General features: G+C 46.4%; 1 protein-coding gene across 3 annotated transcripts; it reads right to left on the reverse strand.

The window, feature by feature from the left end:
- Nucleotides 1-385: 385 nt before the first annotated feature.
- Nucleotides 386-7937, reverse strand: ACP6 (acid phosphatase 6, lysophosphatidic). 3 transcript variants are annotated; one of them, XM_061344386.1, is made up of 10 exons: nucleotides 7743-7937; nucleotides 6894-7022; nucleotides 6671-6801; nucleotides 6037-6116; nucleotides 5145-5232; nucleotides 3451-3583; nucleotides 2648-2748; nucleotides 1229-1324; nucleotides 869-1034; nucleotides 386-564 (listed from the first exon to the last, which is right to left on the reverse strand). In XM_061344386.1, exons 1-10 carry the CDS (start codon nucleotides 7920-7922, stop codon nucleotides 424-426), a joined length of 1245 nt encoding a protein of 414 aa, XP_061200370.1. In that variant the 5' UTR covers nucleotides 7923-7937; the 3' UTR covers nucleotides 386-423. The 3 variants fall into 3 exon arrangements, with proteins under 3 accessions (XP_061200370.1, XP_061200371.1, XP_061200372.1); XM_061344387.1 differs by lacking the exons at nucleotides 6894-7022; nucleotides 7743-7937 and adding an exon at nucleotides 5780-5844 and having other exon boundaries at nucleotides 6671-6729; XM_061344388.1 differs by lacking the exons at nucleotides 6037-6116; nucleotides 6894-7022; nucleotides 7743-7937 and having other exon boundaries at nucleotides 6671-6803.
- Between the last annotated feature and the right edge of the window lie 7890 nt (nucleotides 7938-15827).

Below are 15827 nucleotides of genomic sequence, written 5' to 3' on the forward strand. Positions count from 1 at the left end.
AAGGCACAGTGGCTTCTGCAGTTTGCCATGCATAGAAGCAATTGTTATGTCAAAGCTCTCCAGTCTGGTAGCACAGAGTAAGCTGGGCTTCATCCCACAGCCCCAGCATACAGGGAACAGATTTTTCTCTCGTATTCCTGAAGCAGCAGGGCAATTTGAGAAAGTCTTTTTTCTCCCTTGCTGTTTTCAGCCTCTCTGTGCTTTTGTGTGGCTACCTCAGAAGTGAGCTCAAGCCATTCTGTTAATGTGGCTTCTTTCATCTTGTTGCTGACAGTGAAAAGTGACACTGTGTCACCCTGTGTCTGGTAGGGAAAAGTCCCTTCATCTAAAACACCTTTAGACTAGGGAAGGCTGGCAGGAATATGGAAAAAAAAATAGGCAAAGATTGTAGCAATAAACTATTTTTAATTTAAGCCCACTTAATCATGAGTCGGCTTGCTGATTCCCCTCCGTTTGGGAGCACAGGCTATTGTACTCCTCTGGACTGACTGAGTACTGTGAAAGAACTTGTAGGAATTCTTGGAGTGGGCAGAGACCCGCTCTGCATCCTTTCATCACTTGCTCCTGCAAAGGCAAAGAGACAAAATCACCTATCTTGTGCACTGCCAAAGCCCTTTTTTGCTGATACTGATAAATTCTGTGGCAGGCGAATGGCAAAGACATGGAGAGGTTCAAAGTCTTTGCCTAAACTCCCTTGGTTAACAGCCAGCTCAACAGAAAAGACATCTTGGCTACCATGGATGTGCTGTAGGTGTCCTACTCTGTTATCTGGCTGGATGGCATGCCCAGAACAAGTCTTGTTCCACAGCTTTACATGGCAAAACCAGAAACCCAAGATTTGTGTGAGGGACTCCCCCTGGGATCTTACCTTTCCATGGTAAGACATGCGAACAAACCACTCTTTGGACTGCTGATGCTGATACAGTTCCAGCGTCACATCTGCAGCATAAGGTGGCCACTTGCCATCAAAGGTGCCCAGTGCCACCATGAGAGGAATAAGCGTAGTGTCATGAGAAGCATAGAGAATGAGCTTTCTGGTAAAAAGAACAAACCAAACCTAAAATGTTGGCTCTGTTCCTCCATGGATAGCCAGTAGCACTCAGGCTTTTGCTAGCAGATAAGCATTCATTCTCTTTACCGCACACATTCAACATCTTTCTGAACCAGCTTTTCACACTGACAGAAAGTGAGAATTTCTAACAATTACACGAAGAGAACTGCTTTGTACCTGGCCTTTTCAGCTGGAGATGAGGGATCTACTGCTTCTGTAATGTTCTTCCTTAAGGTATAGAAAAGGAGACCAACACTCATCTGAAGAACTTCTCTATGAAAGAAGCAGAAATAAATCTACTGGTTTTTAAACTTTCAAATTAAATTAAACCAACACTTGGGAACTTTCTTTTCTCTTACAAATTGATAGTGTATTGAGTATAGTTAAGAACTATTAAATACAATTCTTGTGTTTACTTTTTGTTTCAGCAGTTGCATAGTCACCACAGTGATTCTAATGTGTTTGCAGATTGGGAGGGGAGATGTTTTAACAAACTATCTCCTCAGGTGTGGCCCATGCAAAGAGAAATACAGAAACTCCTTAATGTGCTCTATGCTGTTTCCTTAGGTGTGTTTTTTGGATGCATGGTTTTCAGCTATGCTGACTGTACTTAACTGCAGCACAGTAACTGAAGTGGTTTGGGTCTCTGGTGGGGAGGGGTGGGATTCAAGAAGGTGGCAGCTATGTTTAGAAGTTTTTATCCCAGTATTGAACAAAAAGGAGACCTTTAAATAACTTCTGGTGTGAATAAACACCCTCTACCTAGTGAACACATCAGTGGAAATGGGGGGGGCGAGTGAGACCATGGCTTTCCCGGGTGTTGTAGGAGTGGGTGAAATCAGTCTCTCAGTACCCAAGATCTCCAATACAAGTTAAAGAAGAGTCTAAGGACAACTGCCCTAACAGAAAAGGCAAGTCCTGTGCCACCACCTGAGACGAGCTGGTTAATAGAGCAGCTGCAAATGAATGTGCAAACAGCTGGTAACTTAGCCACCTTTACAAACAGCCGTGGAGTAGGTAATTAACTGCAGGTAGCAGCAGATTCTTTTACAAGCAGTTACATGTGTGCAGGGCCTGGCATCATCTTTTCCACTAGCACCAACACTTCTCAGCCTAGCTGTGCAGGTCCCACCTCTGGGATGAACTTCCTAGGCTGGAATTTATAGTGTACTTGTAGATCTGCAAGGACAGCCTTCTCTGTGCAGCCTCAGTGCTCAGGCTGGAAGCATCTCCTACTCTTTTCTGCTTTTCACACAGGTTCACATAACAACATGGCAACTGAGCATTCACTGCCTATCCCATGGCTTATTGCTGTTCCTTGGAGACTACTCTGAACAACTGTCAGCAAGACGGGACGTAATCCCACGTCTCGGCCTCCTTAGCATGGACCCACTCTTTCCTAGCTCATACTCTTGACCTGAGGCACTGGAATTTATACTGCAATGGCTGAAGTACAAACCTCATGAGGGGATGGTAGCCCCTGCTGGGGGAATGCAGCAGATCAGAAGGGACTTCCATCTGCCAAAATAAACTGGTGTGGCTCATCCACCCTGGGTAAGCCTAAGACAACCCCTAAGGCTGGATACAGGCAATCACCTTGAACCATCTTCCAGAAGGAAAAGCAGCGACTCGACAGATCGACGCTCAACTGTCTGCTGGAAGTTCTTCAGCACAGGGCAGCTTGGCAAATTATGTACCTGGAAGGAGAAGTTGCAGCATAACAATAGGGCTTGACCCTTTCTAAGCCTAGCCTAAAGACACATGGAAGACTGCCTACAGAAAACAGCTGTTCATGTCACGGCACCTGTACTACAGTACTGTGCTATGGTATCCATGTGGAGTTCTAGGATGGTTTTAAACACACAGACTTGCTCTGTGTACCAAGAGGATGGATGCTTGTTCTTAAGAATACATTAATGCCTTGAGCTATTCAACCGACAGCCAGACCAATTACCATTAGCTCCAAGAAAAAAAAGGAGGTACTAAGGGGGATACAAACATGCCCAGCCCCTTTCCAGTAGTGGAAGCAATCTGGCTCACGGGTAGTATGCTGGAGCCACTATTAAGATGACTGTTAGGTGCTGACTGCAAAAAAAAAACAAATAAAACAAAAGGAAAACATTTTGTTAAGCAAGGCCCAACTGTTCTTTTAGTTTTATACTTGAAAGAGATAGTGGATTTCAGTGTAAGAACATAAATACTCGAGATGAGTCTTCATCCATCCTAGAGCAAGGCTGACTCCCCATCTTGCTTTTAAAAGGGCCATGTTATTTCTGTTAACTTTCTGGATTGTGTAGAAAGGTACCAGGGTACCACTGGTATCAGTGGGTGTTGGCACTCCATGGTTTCTTGTACCTGATAAACAGATGTTTCTTTCTGTGACAGAATGCCCAACTCACCTGCTCAGCAAGAATGTTATCAAGGAGGAGAAAAAAATCCACAAATGTATCGCTGTCAATACCCATCTTCTCCTTAATTGTTTTCAAGTCATCAGAGATACCTGGCTGTTGCAGAGCATCCTTCAGCTTATGCCTGTCAGCAAAGTAAGAAAACAAAAACATTTCACACATCAGACTTTATCTTTTGTATTCTTTTTTGTGATCCCAGCCCAGTGGAGTTGTCTTGCATCAGTGAGGGACAGAAGAAAAGTACCATAGGATACTGAGGGATTCCTGATGTTGGGAATTTGAAGTTGCAGAGGAGACACATTGTCTAGATGTCAGGGATGGAACCTGTCTGCTCTCACAGGTGGGGTTAAAAAATGAGCTGTGAAGACCTCAGAAGCAGTTCCCATGAGCAAGGGCTGTTTATCAGTTAACAGATCTGGTCATACTGGAACTGTGTAAGTCTGTGTCTTCAGGGAGTAGCCTTGAACTGCCTCATGAAAGAAGAAAGGGTAGGAGCTTTGAACTGATTACTGTATGGTGTGGGAAAAGGGAAACACCTAGATACTTGTAGCTTAAATTTACCTCTCGCTATTAGAAGCCATTTGCTTCTTTACATTGTTTTAAATTCTATTTTTAATAGTTTAGCTCAGAATATGAATGCTGGCCATGTCCTTCAAATCTGTTGCAGAGGCTTTGTTTTTTCTGACTCTGATGTGTGGGGAAGGAGGTGTAAAAAGTTCATTTGCCTTTTTTTGGGGGGGGGGGTTGGGTGTTTTGGTTTTTTTTTTTTTTTTAGGAACATCTCTGTCTGAAATCAAATATGCTGCAGGTTCTGGCATAGGCAGCCTATAAGCTGGGACAGTGCTTCTTACTGCAGCTTAAATCCACCCTGGCATGGTCACAAAATGTTCTTGGTGGTCTGAAGAGGAGGGAGCAGAAGAGCTTGCAGTTTACTCCCTTGCTGGTCAGTTGATGTTACTAGAGGAGGCTGAATGTACTCCTTCTGTGGGCTGTCACCTCTGCACTTTAAAGAGCAACGCTTGACTCTGCAGGCAAAGGATTATATAATGAGCTTTTGTGAGTGAATTCTGACAACTCTTGAGGTTTTGAACAAAAATATGCTAATGTATAATCCAACCAAACTGCCTCTGTTGTTCAGTTTCCACCGTGTGCCCAACCTAGCACAGACATTTGGAGTACTTGGCTCTGCAAGTTTTTCCTTCTATGTGGGATGTTCCTTATTTTACTTCATTAGTCTTTGTTAAATGTGTCAAGGCTGAGTATATTTCAGTTTCTTTGAGGTATAAATGTGACGGGAATGTTGTAATAACCCTCAAATCTGAAACTGTGCATAAAAAAAGGAGGCCCAATATGTTCACGCTTGAAAGGCTTGTTAAGGGAAGTAGATGACATTAATTCTGCCCTGCAGCAATGCCACAGAATAGCTGTACATTAGCTAGTAATGAGTGTTTGCTAGACACAGACTAAATTAAATTGGTTAAAACGTCCGTATTTTTTTCCTTCTGGTGTCACTGCTTGGTATATGACTCCGCTCACTAAGTATTTTATACAACTAGCTAACCATTCCCAAATAGCAGTAAGTGGCAGGGGAAGACATTGGGAAATGGGAAGAAAATGTGCTGTTTTAAATTACTGCTGCTATGGAGCAGCAGTAAACTCATACAGGGAGTATGGCTGGCAATTACCTGCTCAAGCATTTCAGGCGCTGGCAGCTGCGGTAATTGGGATAGAGGATTTCAGAGCTTGCTTCGTCAGTGACAATGACAACGGATCCTGTGGACCAAGAAGGGAGTTTCACATCACTACTGCATCTTGTATATTTAGACTGTTTTAATCGTTCTCACAGTCTTTGTGCTCAAGTCCATTGTTGTCAACTAGCAATTCCCCCTGAGCTATCTATCACTTGCAGCACAAGCCACTGTACTTGTTTTGTGCATACAGCATTTAATTCCATAGGGGTGTCTGCTGTGCACCTTATAAAGTTTTCTACTTGTGTGTTCATTTTCTCTATTGTTTGCATGTGCCAAAATCAGTTTCTGTGTCATGAGGCGTAAGGAGCTCTGGTAAGTCACTTCTGTTTGATCCTAGAACTGAACAGGGAGGGAGCAGTGATGAGATCTTCAAAACCCAGAGTGTATTTGTAGGACATACATGTAATTGTCAACTGTAGGATACAGTTGAGAGTTACTCCAGATACCAAACTTGTAAAGGATCGTGACTGAGATACTTGAGTTTCTCTGAGAAACCTTTTCAGATGTGCATCTGAACACTGGACCTAGACCTTTTTGGCCTCTTGATTCTGAAGTGGGATAATGCTAACCTCCTCGGTAGGTCTGAAACTGCAGCATTCATGGCAACAGATCCAAGCTGAGCACCAGCAGAAAGCTACACAAAGAGAGGGAGCAAGTGACAAGTTGATAAAGAACACACAGGACCAGGAGACTACGGGGAAGAGGGCCAGGCGCAAAGAACCAGGGAAGAAGTAACAACCGTGAGGCAGAAAGAGGTGGGATATGAGGTATCTACATCTAGGGACGACTCGAGAAAGGGAAGGCACTGGTCAGAAGTATCCCCAACCTTCTTTCTGCTGTTGGTACAACCCAGCTAGCAGGCACCGTGTGGACTCCAGATTCCGGAAAATATTAGTGGAACGGATGCTGAAAGAGAGAAAGCAGTCTGTGAGGCAGCACTTTCTCCTTCATGCTGCAGCTGGGAAGGGCTTGCTGGAACTGAGGGTTCTGTCCTTTAACTTCCCTTCAGAGACAGTGGAGATAAATTGGCACTTCTCTGGTGTAATTTTTATCTCATCCTAAACCATTCTTTCCCAGCATTACTGATGTGAGCAGCAGGGATGTGATTCATCTCCCTGAACTTTAGCTATTTCATCTACATCTACAGCAAGTTAAACTGTGCTCCAGAAACACCTGCTCCTCATCACTCCCCATAAAGGTCGTAATACCACAGTCAATGGCTAAAGGTAGGTGAGATGAATTTGTCCCTGGCATTGCTCTCAGGACTGCTGGGGCATCAGATGTTTTGTGTTCACAGTGAGTTCTAGTACCTGGCTCAGCAGGCTGTGCAAGATGAAAGGGCCAGCCAGTCTGCTGTAAGGTGGAGAAGGGTTTGCTGCTCATAAAGACTTCCTAGCACAGGACTAAATGTTAGGAAGGAGGAAGCAAGGGAAGGTCCAGGAGGGAACTGAGAGACTCACAAGACTTCAGCAGGCTTAAACATTGGTGAGAGAAATCTGGCTTCTTCCACATAACTTCTCCTCAGCCTTTCACCCAAGGCAAACATCTGCTGCATCCCTACTGTTGTCAGCTGCCCTGCAATTGCACCACCCTAAGTGCAAAGAAAAGGAAAGGTCTCCAGTGGAATATGGAAATAAACCATCTACAGAGAGAACATGAAACCACCATGAAATACAGCCTTACCTTAAATGTGATCTTTCGGTAATGTTCCTCATAGGGTGAGGGAGGTTGAGGCCCTCCATGTAGGTCAGTCACCATATAATCAAACTTAGTCTGAGCAGGCACATGTAAAAGTGTGGGATGCCATTCCACCTGTTTCAAACCAACCCACCACACAGTGCTTCAGTTTGTTGGACTTTCAAGAGCATTAAACCAAGGCTGCACAATTTTGTGCTGCCTTGCCACTACCACAGCATGAGGCAAGGAGCTATCTTTGTACAGCACACACAAGAGAGACAGCAGTGCTGCATCGTAGCTGTGCTCTGCTGTGTATGGTCCACAGATGAAGTGCGAGAGATGCCACACCGGTTTCCCTCCCCTTACAGGAGAAGGAGCTGTAGGAAATCGCTACTGCTGCTGTTAGTTAGACACCGAAACGCTGCTTTAGCACAGCACCTGAGCTACCGTATACCGGCTCACATGGCTGCCCCGTGTGCGGGGAGGGTCAGCCGCAGTGACACCAGGGCATGTCGGCGCACGCTAGCTGAGAGCACCAACGCATAGGAATGGCTTAGCGTTAAGGGGGAGCAGTGAGGGGAGCCGTGGCTGCGGCCCGGGACGCCCATCCCCATGTCCTTCCTCCGAGGGCTCCTCCACCAGCCGTCCTGCCGACAGCAGCGGGACCGCCCTATCCCTTCCCCTTCGAACTCTCAAATCCCCGCGTTTCTCTCAGATTTACTCTCGGTAGTACCTTGGAATGGGGAAAACAAAAAAAAACATTTAGAGGGCTGATGGAGGCAAGGCAGCCGCTCACCAGCGGGCACACCCGACCCCGGCCCCGGCCCCGGCCCCGGCCCCCGCCCCGCTCCTCACCGGCGCTGCCCCCGGGAGGGGCCGCAGAGGAGTGCGCGCCCCGTGCCGGAACACCACCTGCACCAGTTTCAGCTCCAGCTCCGGGTCCCGCCGCTCCGGGTCTGCAGCTGCCGCTGCCCGCCTCCGGTGCGCCCATAGGGCCAGGCCGCCCAAGAGACACAGCCGTGTCCTGCAGCCCATGGCGGCGGCGCTGCCACTGCCGGCACCGCGCTGCGCCGGCCCTCGTCGTGGGGGCCGACGGGAAGCGGAGTCTCCAGCTGGTTAGGGATGGTGGCGAGGGTGCGTCAGCGGACTACAGCTCCCAGCAAGCACTGCGCCGCGGGGGGCGGGCTCAGCGGGATGCTGCCGACTGCAGGCGCCGGGTCGGGGCCGGGGGGGGTCTGAGGCAATAGCGGTGGCGCCCCGGGGGGGCACCTGCAGGCTGTTCTCTCGGTCGGTATTAGTTCTTTTCCCGTGGCGGGAAAGCCCCTGCGGCTGTCGCGGAGGCAGAAACCCTTCTGGGTTGGCTTTTTCTCCTTCCCGCTCTCCCTCTGGAGGCCACGGGAGTTGGGAATCGTTCGCGGAGGAAGAGGGCCCGGTTGTGCTTAAAAGTGGCTCGATTTTGGTGCGACGAAAGAGCCTGAGAGGAAGGAGAAAGCTCCGTGCTTTGTTGAACCTGTAGACTTCCTGCCGCTGTGATTTTGGGCTGTTACCAACGGCAGGGCATGCTCTCCTATCCCATTTACATCTCCCTGGTTCCCAGCTGCACCGTTACCAATTAAACCTGGAAAGAAAGGCAAAGATTTGTTCCCCGTGAGGTTGCCCCCTGAAGAAGAGAGCAGCCTTGTGTGGGTACACGTGGCATCAGCTCCACTATCAGCCAAGCCGATAGCTCAGTTGGGAAGGAAGCTCGGTGCAGGATGGCTGCACATGCCTGCAACCCGCGATCTCCTGCTTCTAGGGGGACCAGCTAGAAACTCATACCCTGTGTCACCAGCACGGCTCGGTACTTGTCAGCTTTACAGGCAAGTGTCCCCAAACCATTCTGCAGTACAAATGCCGTGTTAGAGACAGAAATCTGTGGCAAAGACAGCTGAGTAATTTGCCTTGTGTTGGCAGGAAGACCTGGGGGTAGCAACCAAGTTCAGTCAGTGTCACTTCTGAGGATGGTGTTATCTGTCTCCTGGGAACATGACCCAGCATTGGTTCAAGCGCAGCTCACAGGACTTCCGATTGGAGCGGTGGTGGCTGGAGGCACCAGGGTGTCACAACCAGCTGGTATATACAGGGAGCAGGACCAGGGTGAAGAGCAATAGGAAGGACAGGATGGTGACCTGCACAAAAGCCACAGGGGGAATTGCAGTTTGTGAGAAGTTGGCATGGCCACCAGGATGTGCGAATGAGCGGACCTGGTGATCTCGTGTCTCTCAGAGCAGTGCTGTTCTGAAAGGGTTACCTCAGTTTTCTGAGCTTAGAGCATGTGAAGCACAAAGGCATGACAAGAGCAAAGAGAGAGGGACAAGAAAATGTTTCAGAAGCCAAGAAAATAACAAATGGAGAAATTAAGCCTGAATCTTGTGTTGTGGGAGGGCAAGAAGGCAAGGATACTAAGGGGGAGAGAGAGTAGGAAAATGTAGTTAAGGGAAGGAGGAAAAGAGTGAGAGGTGATGTGAAAGAAACAAGCAGAGGCGGGACAAGGAAAGAGGCTCACAGTGAGTTTATTTGAATTTCATTCAAATGTTACCCTGGAAGAGAAGCCCAGTTCCTGTGACCGCAGGGTCCCCCCTGGGGGATGTGGCTGCTGCCAACAGCCTCACTGTTGAGATGTTTTTGGAATACCTTGTGCCACAGCAGGTGGGGGCCTCTAGAGGAGAATAGCATTCTCCAGAATAGGAGTGGCTGTCAGTGTTTTAGCAAATGGTGCTGACCCTTTTTCCCTTTGTCCAGCTGTGTAGACGTTTATTCCAAGATGTATCATCTTTGCAGAAAGCTTTCCAAAGGACCTGTTATTTTTACCCTGCTGTTGCTTTCTGTGACCAGATGAGGAGCAGAAGGCCAATCCAGTGGCACTGTGGGTGAGTTTTGTTCCACTGAGGGAAGCTGATGAACTCTCTCAAACAAGCAAGTTTCAGGAAAAGTTCCACTCTAAAAGCAGGGTACACATTTCCTCCTGGCTGGAATGTAACCAATTACAATGCTTACTATCTCCAAAATATTGCTGTTGCTATCAGTTGCCCTTTTATAGTGCTTCATGCATGTATCACACCTCAGGATGCTCCTGTATGATAAGTTTGCATTTACATCCTCATTTTCTTGGAGAGGAAATTGAGTTATAGTGAGTTTTGTAGTCTGACCAAGCCATGCAGTCACTGGGGGGGCTGATACATGGAATAGCTAAACAACCAGCTATCATGTTCAGATTTTTGTTCCACAACATGGATTGAAATTAAGTAGTGTTTAAAATGTACCCACCAGTGAAACAATTTAGCCTGATGAGTTTCAGTGTTTTATTGTTTCTTGGATTAGGCGAACACTTTCTCCCTGAGTACTGTAACTCCTTGTGGTGTGAATCAGAGCTGCACTGTGAAATGTTCGTGTAGTAGAGACACAAATAGCATTTGGAAACCGCTTAGGTAGGTGGCGGTTTTTCCCCTTGAATGGTGGGGATCAGAAAATAGACTTCCATTACCTTGGCTTCTTTGGAACATGTCTTAATGGCCAGGTACTTTGCTTGCTTACTTGTTTTCCTACCCTTCCAAATACCCCTTCCATCCTAAGGTGTTCCCGTGACTGAGTACAATTAAGGTGCCTTCACTCTTGTGCCTTGATGTGACTATGGCTGCTGAAATCTCAGGTGTTGTAGCTGGTCCCTGCTCTTGGATCATGGGCAAGAATACAGCAGTACTTGTGTTCAGAATCACAAGACTGCTTTCATCATTCCCAGCTGTAGAGTTAACGATGACGTTTTTGTGTCCTGCAAGGATCGGTGACCACAGTGGCTATTATAAACTAGTCAGTCTGGGCACATAAGCTGTATTGCATTCACAAAGAGCAGAAGTGTATTTATAAATTGTTCCAGTGTGCTATATTGCTTCTTGTGGAACTGTAGCACTCTTGTCTATCCAGTCTGTCTGTTGTCGTGAACCTAGGAGCCAGCTGCTTTGTGAGCAAGGCGCCTGGGGAAATGGAAGGAATGTTTCCACTCCTAATTTCTGTGATCCTTTGGGGTGGAATTGGCAAAAAATAAACTCCCAAATGTCATGCAGAGCCCTCCCCATGAGGCACCATTCACGGGACATTGTATAGATCTATTCATTTCATCTCCTTTTTTGCATGTTTTCACATCAGCTGTTTACCTTTCAGCAGTGAAAAATGGTGTGTGTCGAGACCTGCAGGTCATACTTTTATTTCTGCAGGTTATATGGGACAGTCCTGGATGTCCGAATCATGGCATGTAGGGTTGGTGTAGTGAGGTTTTCTTCTATGGATTTTAGAAGCAGTACATGAAACAGTTGTTTCGTGTCCCTTTTGCCTGGTACTGCATGATTGTCCCTCTTTTCCTTTTCAATTACAGACTTGCTCATTTGGTCATTGTCGAAGTGGCAGCAGGAGTCCTGGGAGCTGGCCGTGTGCTGGGCGATTGTGTGCAGGTTCATCCCCTGCCCCGTAACCCAACGCAGAAGATGCGCTCCTTGCCTTCTGTTTCTCTTTTGTGCAAACTTTGTCATCCTAAACTGGATGATGCCTACAGCCATCTGCTGCGTTTGGTAGTCTGTGGCATCCTGCCGACTCAATTATGCGCCTCTCTGAGATAACAGCAGGCCAGTTTTCTCTTCAACTTTGAAAAAGTGCTTTTCCTGCACAAATGAAGGCTGACATAAGTAGGAGCCCACAGAAACAAGCTGGATAAGCTGTTTCCAAGCCATGTCAGGTAGACTCTCCATGTCTGAATGCTGCCAGCAGAGCTGCCAGTCTTTCAGCGTTCCTGAGATGCTGCATCCTTGGGCTTGGCTCGTGGATGTGGTGGCAGATGTGCTCCCTTCTGGCAGCATTTAGCCATTCAGCAGCTTCAGTCTTTACCAGCTCCTTTGCTTTTTGTGAATATACATTACACCAATTGGTTTGGGGTATCATATTAAAGAGATGGTGCAAGTGTAAATTCTGGTTACATTTTTACATAAGTAGCCAGGGGAGAAAGGTCTTACAGTGGGTTGAGTCTTACAGTGGGTTCCTAGTAAAGTTGTTCCATTATGCTTTCACTCACACAGAAGTGACCAAGCAGTAGAATTTATGTATGCAATACAACCTGTTACCTCAGTCATCTTCTGGGGAGACATAACTGGAATTCGGGGTAGAATGTTATCTTTTTATTTTGCTACAGGCTTAGGATAAATTTTGAGACTCCAAGACTGCTTCTAGTTTTCTTTGCCTTCCATGCAGGTGGTGGACCTGATGGTTTCAGCACGCCTTCAATCCAGGCTTGCTGTTTGAGTCCTCCTGGCTGTCCATGGTTCCCTGATCCGTTTCCCCTTCACTATATACTCTTTTTTTTAAATGAGGACAGGGGTCAGATCAAGTGGTGGGGAGCTGGAGGAGAGGACATCAATCTCATCTCAGGGACCCATGCTATTTACATTCAAGACATTTCTGGCCCCACCAGCTGTTCCATGTGTGTTATTTTCAGAAGGGCAATAATCCGTGGGAGGTCAGGAGGGTGGAATTGTGTGAATATATCGGGTGAAGGAGATCAAGACACTTGGAAGTCCTCAGGCCTTGTCATGACAGGGAATCAGGATCCCAGATAATTATGGCTTGCAGATTGGGAGAAATCAAGGAGAGCTCTGAATGTGCTGCTTGTGTGGTTAGGAAAGGCTGCTCAGCTGGGTGTTAGCTGTTTTCAGGAGTCCTCTGTGTTTACACTGCTGGCAGGATGTTTCTGAACAATAATACCTATATATGTATGTGTGTGTGTGTGTGTGTGTGTGTGAATATTGATGCATTTCTGCATTTATTTTTAGCCGTTTCTAAAAACCCCCAACAAGTTTGAAAGATGCTGTGGATTGAGAGTGGTGCCTGGCAGCATTGCTCACGTTGATGGTTGTCAGAATTTCCATGATAAATCTCTGCTTTGAAAGGCATCCTTCTATTCTGGGTCCTGCAGCTCCTGGGTACTGGGAAAAAAATCTCTTTAAAAACTGCATTTTCCCCACAGGTTTGTGAAAAATCGTTTTTGTTGGCCTAAACCAGGGCTTTTCAAAGCAGATGTTGAGTCTTGTCACTTTATTTTTCAGAGCCTAATTGCAAAAATGTGGGAGATCGCTTTAATGTGTTTCATATGGTCAGATGGAAAAACTACTTTGTGTATCAGACTGACACAGACACTGGATGGTGTAAAATCAGTAGGGAGCCAAGAGCAGGTAGCAGCTCCCCACCACCAGCTACAATGAAGCACAAAACCACTTCAATTATGGCAGAGGCTGTGCAGTCTCCAGGTCTGGTGTAACTCCACTTCATAGAATCATAGAATGGTTTGGGTTGGAAACGACCTTAAGATCATCCAGTTCCAACCCCCTGCCATAGGCAGGGGTGCCTCACACCGACCATGTCGCGCAAGGCTCTGTCCAGCCTGGCCTTGCACATTGCCAGGGATGGAGCATTCACACAGGGTGAACACTCCTCATATCAAGAACTAACAGAGAGATGAGGCATACCATGGGTTTTTTACGTTCATAAGCAAAGGGCATGCATATTGCTATTGCAGCAAGAGGAATCCAGTACAAATCAGCAGCTGATGGTTTTAGTGAGCGCATACATACTTACCACTTACTAACTTTGTGGTTCATATGTCCATAGTGTCTTCCATCCATATCGTGCAAAGCAGCTCACAGGCATTAATGGGTATCATTTCTCACTGAAGTTATACATGCATCATTGTGAATTCTGGTGCACACCCAGAAGAGATGGTGTTGTGAGGAGATTGAATGATGTGCCCTGGTGATGCTGTGGATGCATGGCAGAACAGAGAACAGCACACAGAACCCGGATGGTGCAGCAGTGCTGCAGGACTGAGCTGCATCTGTTCTGAGAGCTTTCATGTTTATGGAAAGCTGCTGACATGTTAGCTGCAATAGTGCCTTTGTATGCAGATGGTAAGTGCTAATTCAGAAAGTGAAGGTAAAGAGCTTGAAACTGGGTCCTGATATACAGTGAGAACTGTGGAGGGAGCACTGGGAGCTTGAGCTGAATCAAAGTCAGTGTAATTTCACATGCAGCGTTCAGCAAGCCATTCAAACTCAGATTATCTTTTGGCAGATGGGAATAACACTCCCTGGCTCACCAGGAAGGCTGTGAGGTACAGCACAGGCAGAAGGCTTTGTATATGCAAGAGCTCAGCTGTTTTTCAATCTATATTAGCTTCTGAATGACAGCTATGACCTTTTCTTCAGGTCTTGTGTGACAGCTTCAGACCCTCGTGGTCACAAAAACACTGCTATTACAAAATGGAAATAGTCCTGGTTGCTTTTGTGCATGTCGCATGGGTACATGCACACTGCCAGAGCTGTGTTTTACTGTAGCTCCAGGTGCATAACAGACACTTCTTTATCCTGATTTGTGTTCCTCTGCAACTGATTTTCCTTTGGACACGTGGTTTATTGGGTAGGGATATTTTTATTTTATTTTATTTTAATTTATTTTGTTTTATTTTATTTTAATTCTATTTCATTTTATTTTTAATTTTTGTTTTTTATTATTATTTTTATTTTATTTTTTTAAATTTTATATTTTACATGGGGGTGTTGTTTTGTTCTAGTTCCCATGTCCATCCATCTCTTGTCTGTCTCAGGACACTCCATTCCTGTAGGACTTCAGCACCTCTGTGGCAGGAGGCAAGGGCAGGTGGCAGTTTTGGGCAAAGCCAGGCTCTGGTGATGTGCCTGTTCTCAGACACAAAACCTGCAGCTCCAGGAACATGAGGGCACTCTCCAAAGGCTCAGGTGGTGCCTAAGCTGCTTGTCCAGACTCAGTGTTATCTCTTGCTGCCGTTCCAATCCCATCTGGCTGTCAGCTGCACCAGCCACTGCTCCGTGGGTATTTACACTGCTGCCAGTTCTCATGTCTCAATTGGGAGTCATTTAATGCGGGTGACTGAGATTCCTTGAGAGGAAGAATTCGAAGTATCCCAGACAATGGTGTGCTTAATATTGGTCTGGTTGTAAGGCATTTTTAGTATTTATTTTAAGGACTGTTGACACACAAAAGTTTTTCCAGGGCTTTACTATCTGTGATTTCAGGCACAAAAAAGTGTCAGAGGCAAAACAGTCTTGGCAGTAGAGTTTAATATCCTTTCCTTGTAAGATAATAGAATAAATGGGAAGAAAAACATATGATTTAAACTGTTCAGTGATAGTGAGATCATAAGGAAGGGACAGTGCAACATTTTTCATGAGGCATTTGCCATTTCTGATGAAAGATTCCTGGTAAAACATGACTGCGAGCCAACAGAGTCAATAAATGAATCACAGAAGGGACTGGGGCACGTCTGCCTTGGTAAAAAACTTTACTACATGTTCTCTTGCTCTCAATTAGCCTAATTTGAAGTGGGGAACTAATGAATATTGCTAAATGGATTGAAACAAAGAGCAGCACTGTGGACAAAAAGTAATCATTATCAACTGCAGCCTATCGACCGCAGTGGATTTTTCACACATTTGTAGGTTTTAATCCTGGGGTGGCTGCTCTGACTGTGTGCTTAGTGCAGGGGGAGAGGACCTTAACCAGCAATTTCCGATGGGGTCAGTAGCTTGTATTAGTATCAGGGCATGGCTTTTCAAACCCCATTGCAATCGTTAGAAATTACCTTGTCCCTAGGCTGTGCTTTCCAACTGTTAATTAAAACATTTAGTCTGGAGAAGAGAAGGCTCGGGGGGGATCTTACCGCTCTCTACAACTGCCTGACAGGAGGATGGAGACAGGAGGGGGCTGGTCTCTGCTCCCAAGGAACAAGGGATGGGACAAGAGGAAACGGCCTCAAGCTGCACCAGGGGAGGTTTAGATGGAGCTGAGGAACAATTCCTTCCCCAAAGGGTGCTCAGGCATTGGAACAGG

This window comes from Neopsephotus bourkii, unplaced genomic scaffold (genome assembly GCF_033783945.1).
Source record: "Neopsephotus bourkii isolate Nb327-2 ecotype Australia unplaced genomic scaffold, CSIRO-AGI_Nbou_v1 NB_214, whole genome shotgun sequence".
Lineage (NCBI taxonomy): Eukaryota > Metazoa > Chordata > Aves > Psittaciformes > Psittacidae > Neopsephotus > Neopsephotus bourkii.

Excerpts from the sequence above, each read along its gene's own strand:
- ACP6 (XM_061344386.1), bottom strand. The coding sequence starts at position 7,922 with ATGGGCTGCAGGACACGGCTGTGTCTCTTGGGCGGCCTGGCCCTATGG. Across the intron at positions 6,802-6,893 it reads ACCGAAAGATCACATTTAAG|GGTGGTGCAATTGCAGGGCA; the intron begins GTAAGGCTGTAT and ends CTTTGCACTTAG. Across the intron at positions 2,749-3,450 it reads ATAACATTCTTGCTGAGCAG|GTACATAATTTGCCAAGCTG; the intron begins GTGAGTTGGGCA and ends TTCTCCTTCCAG.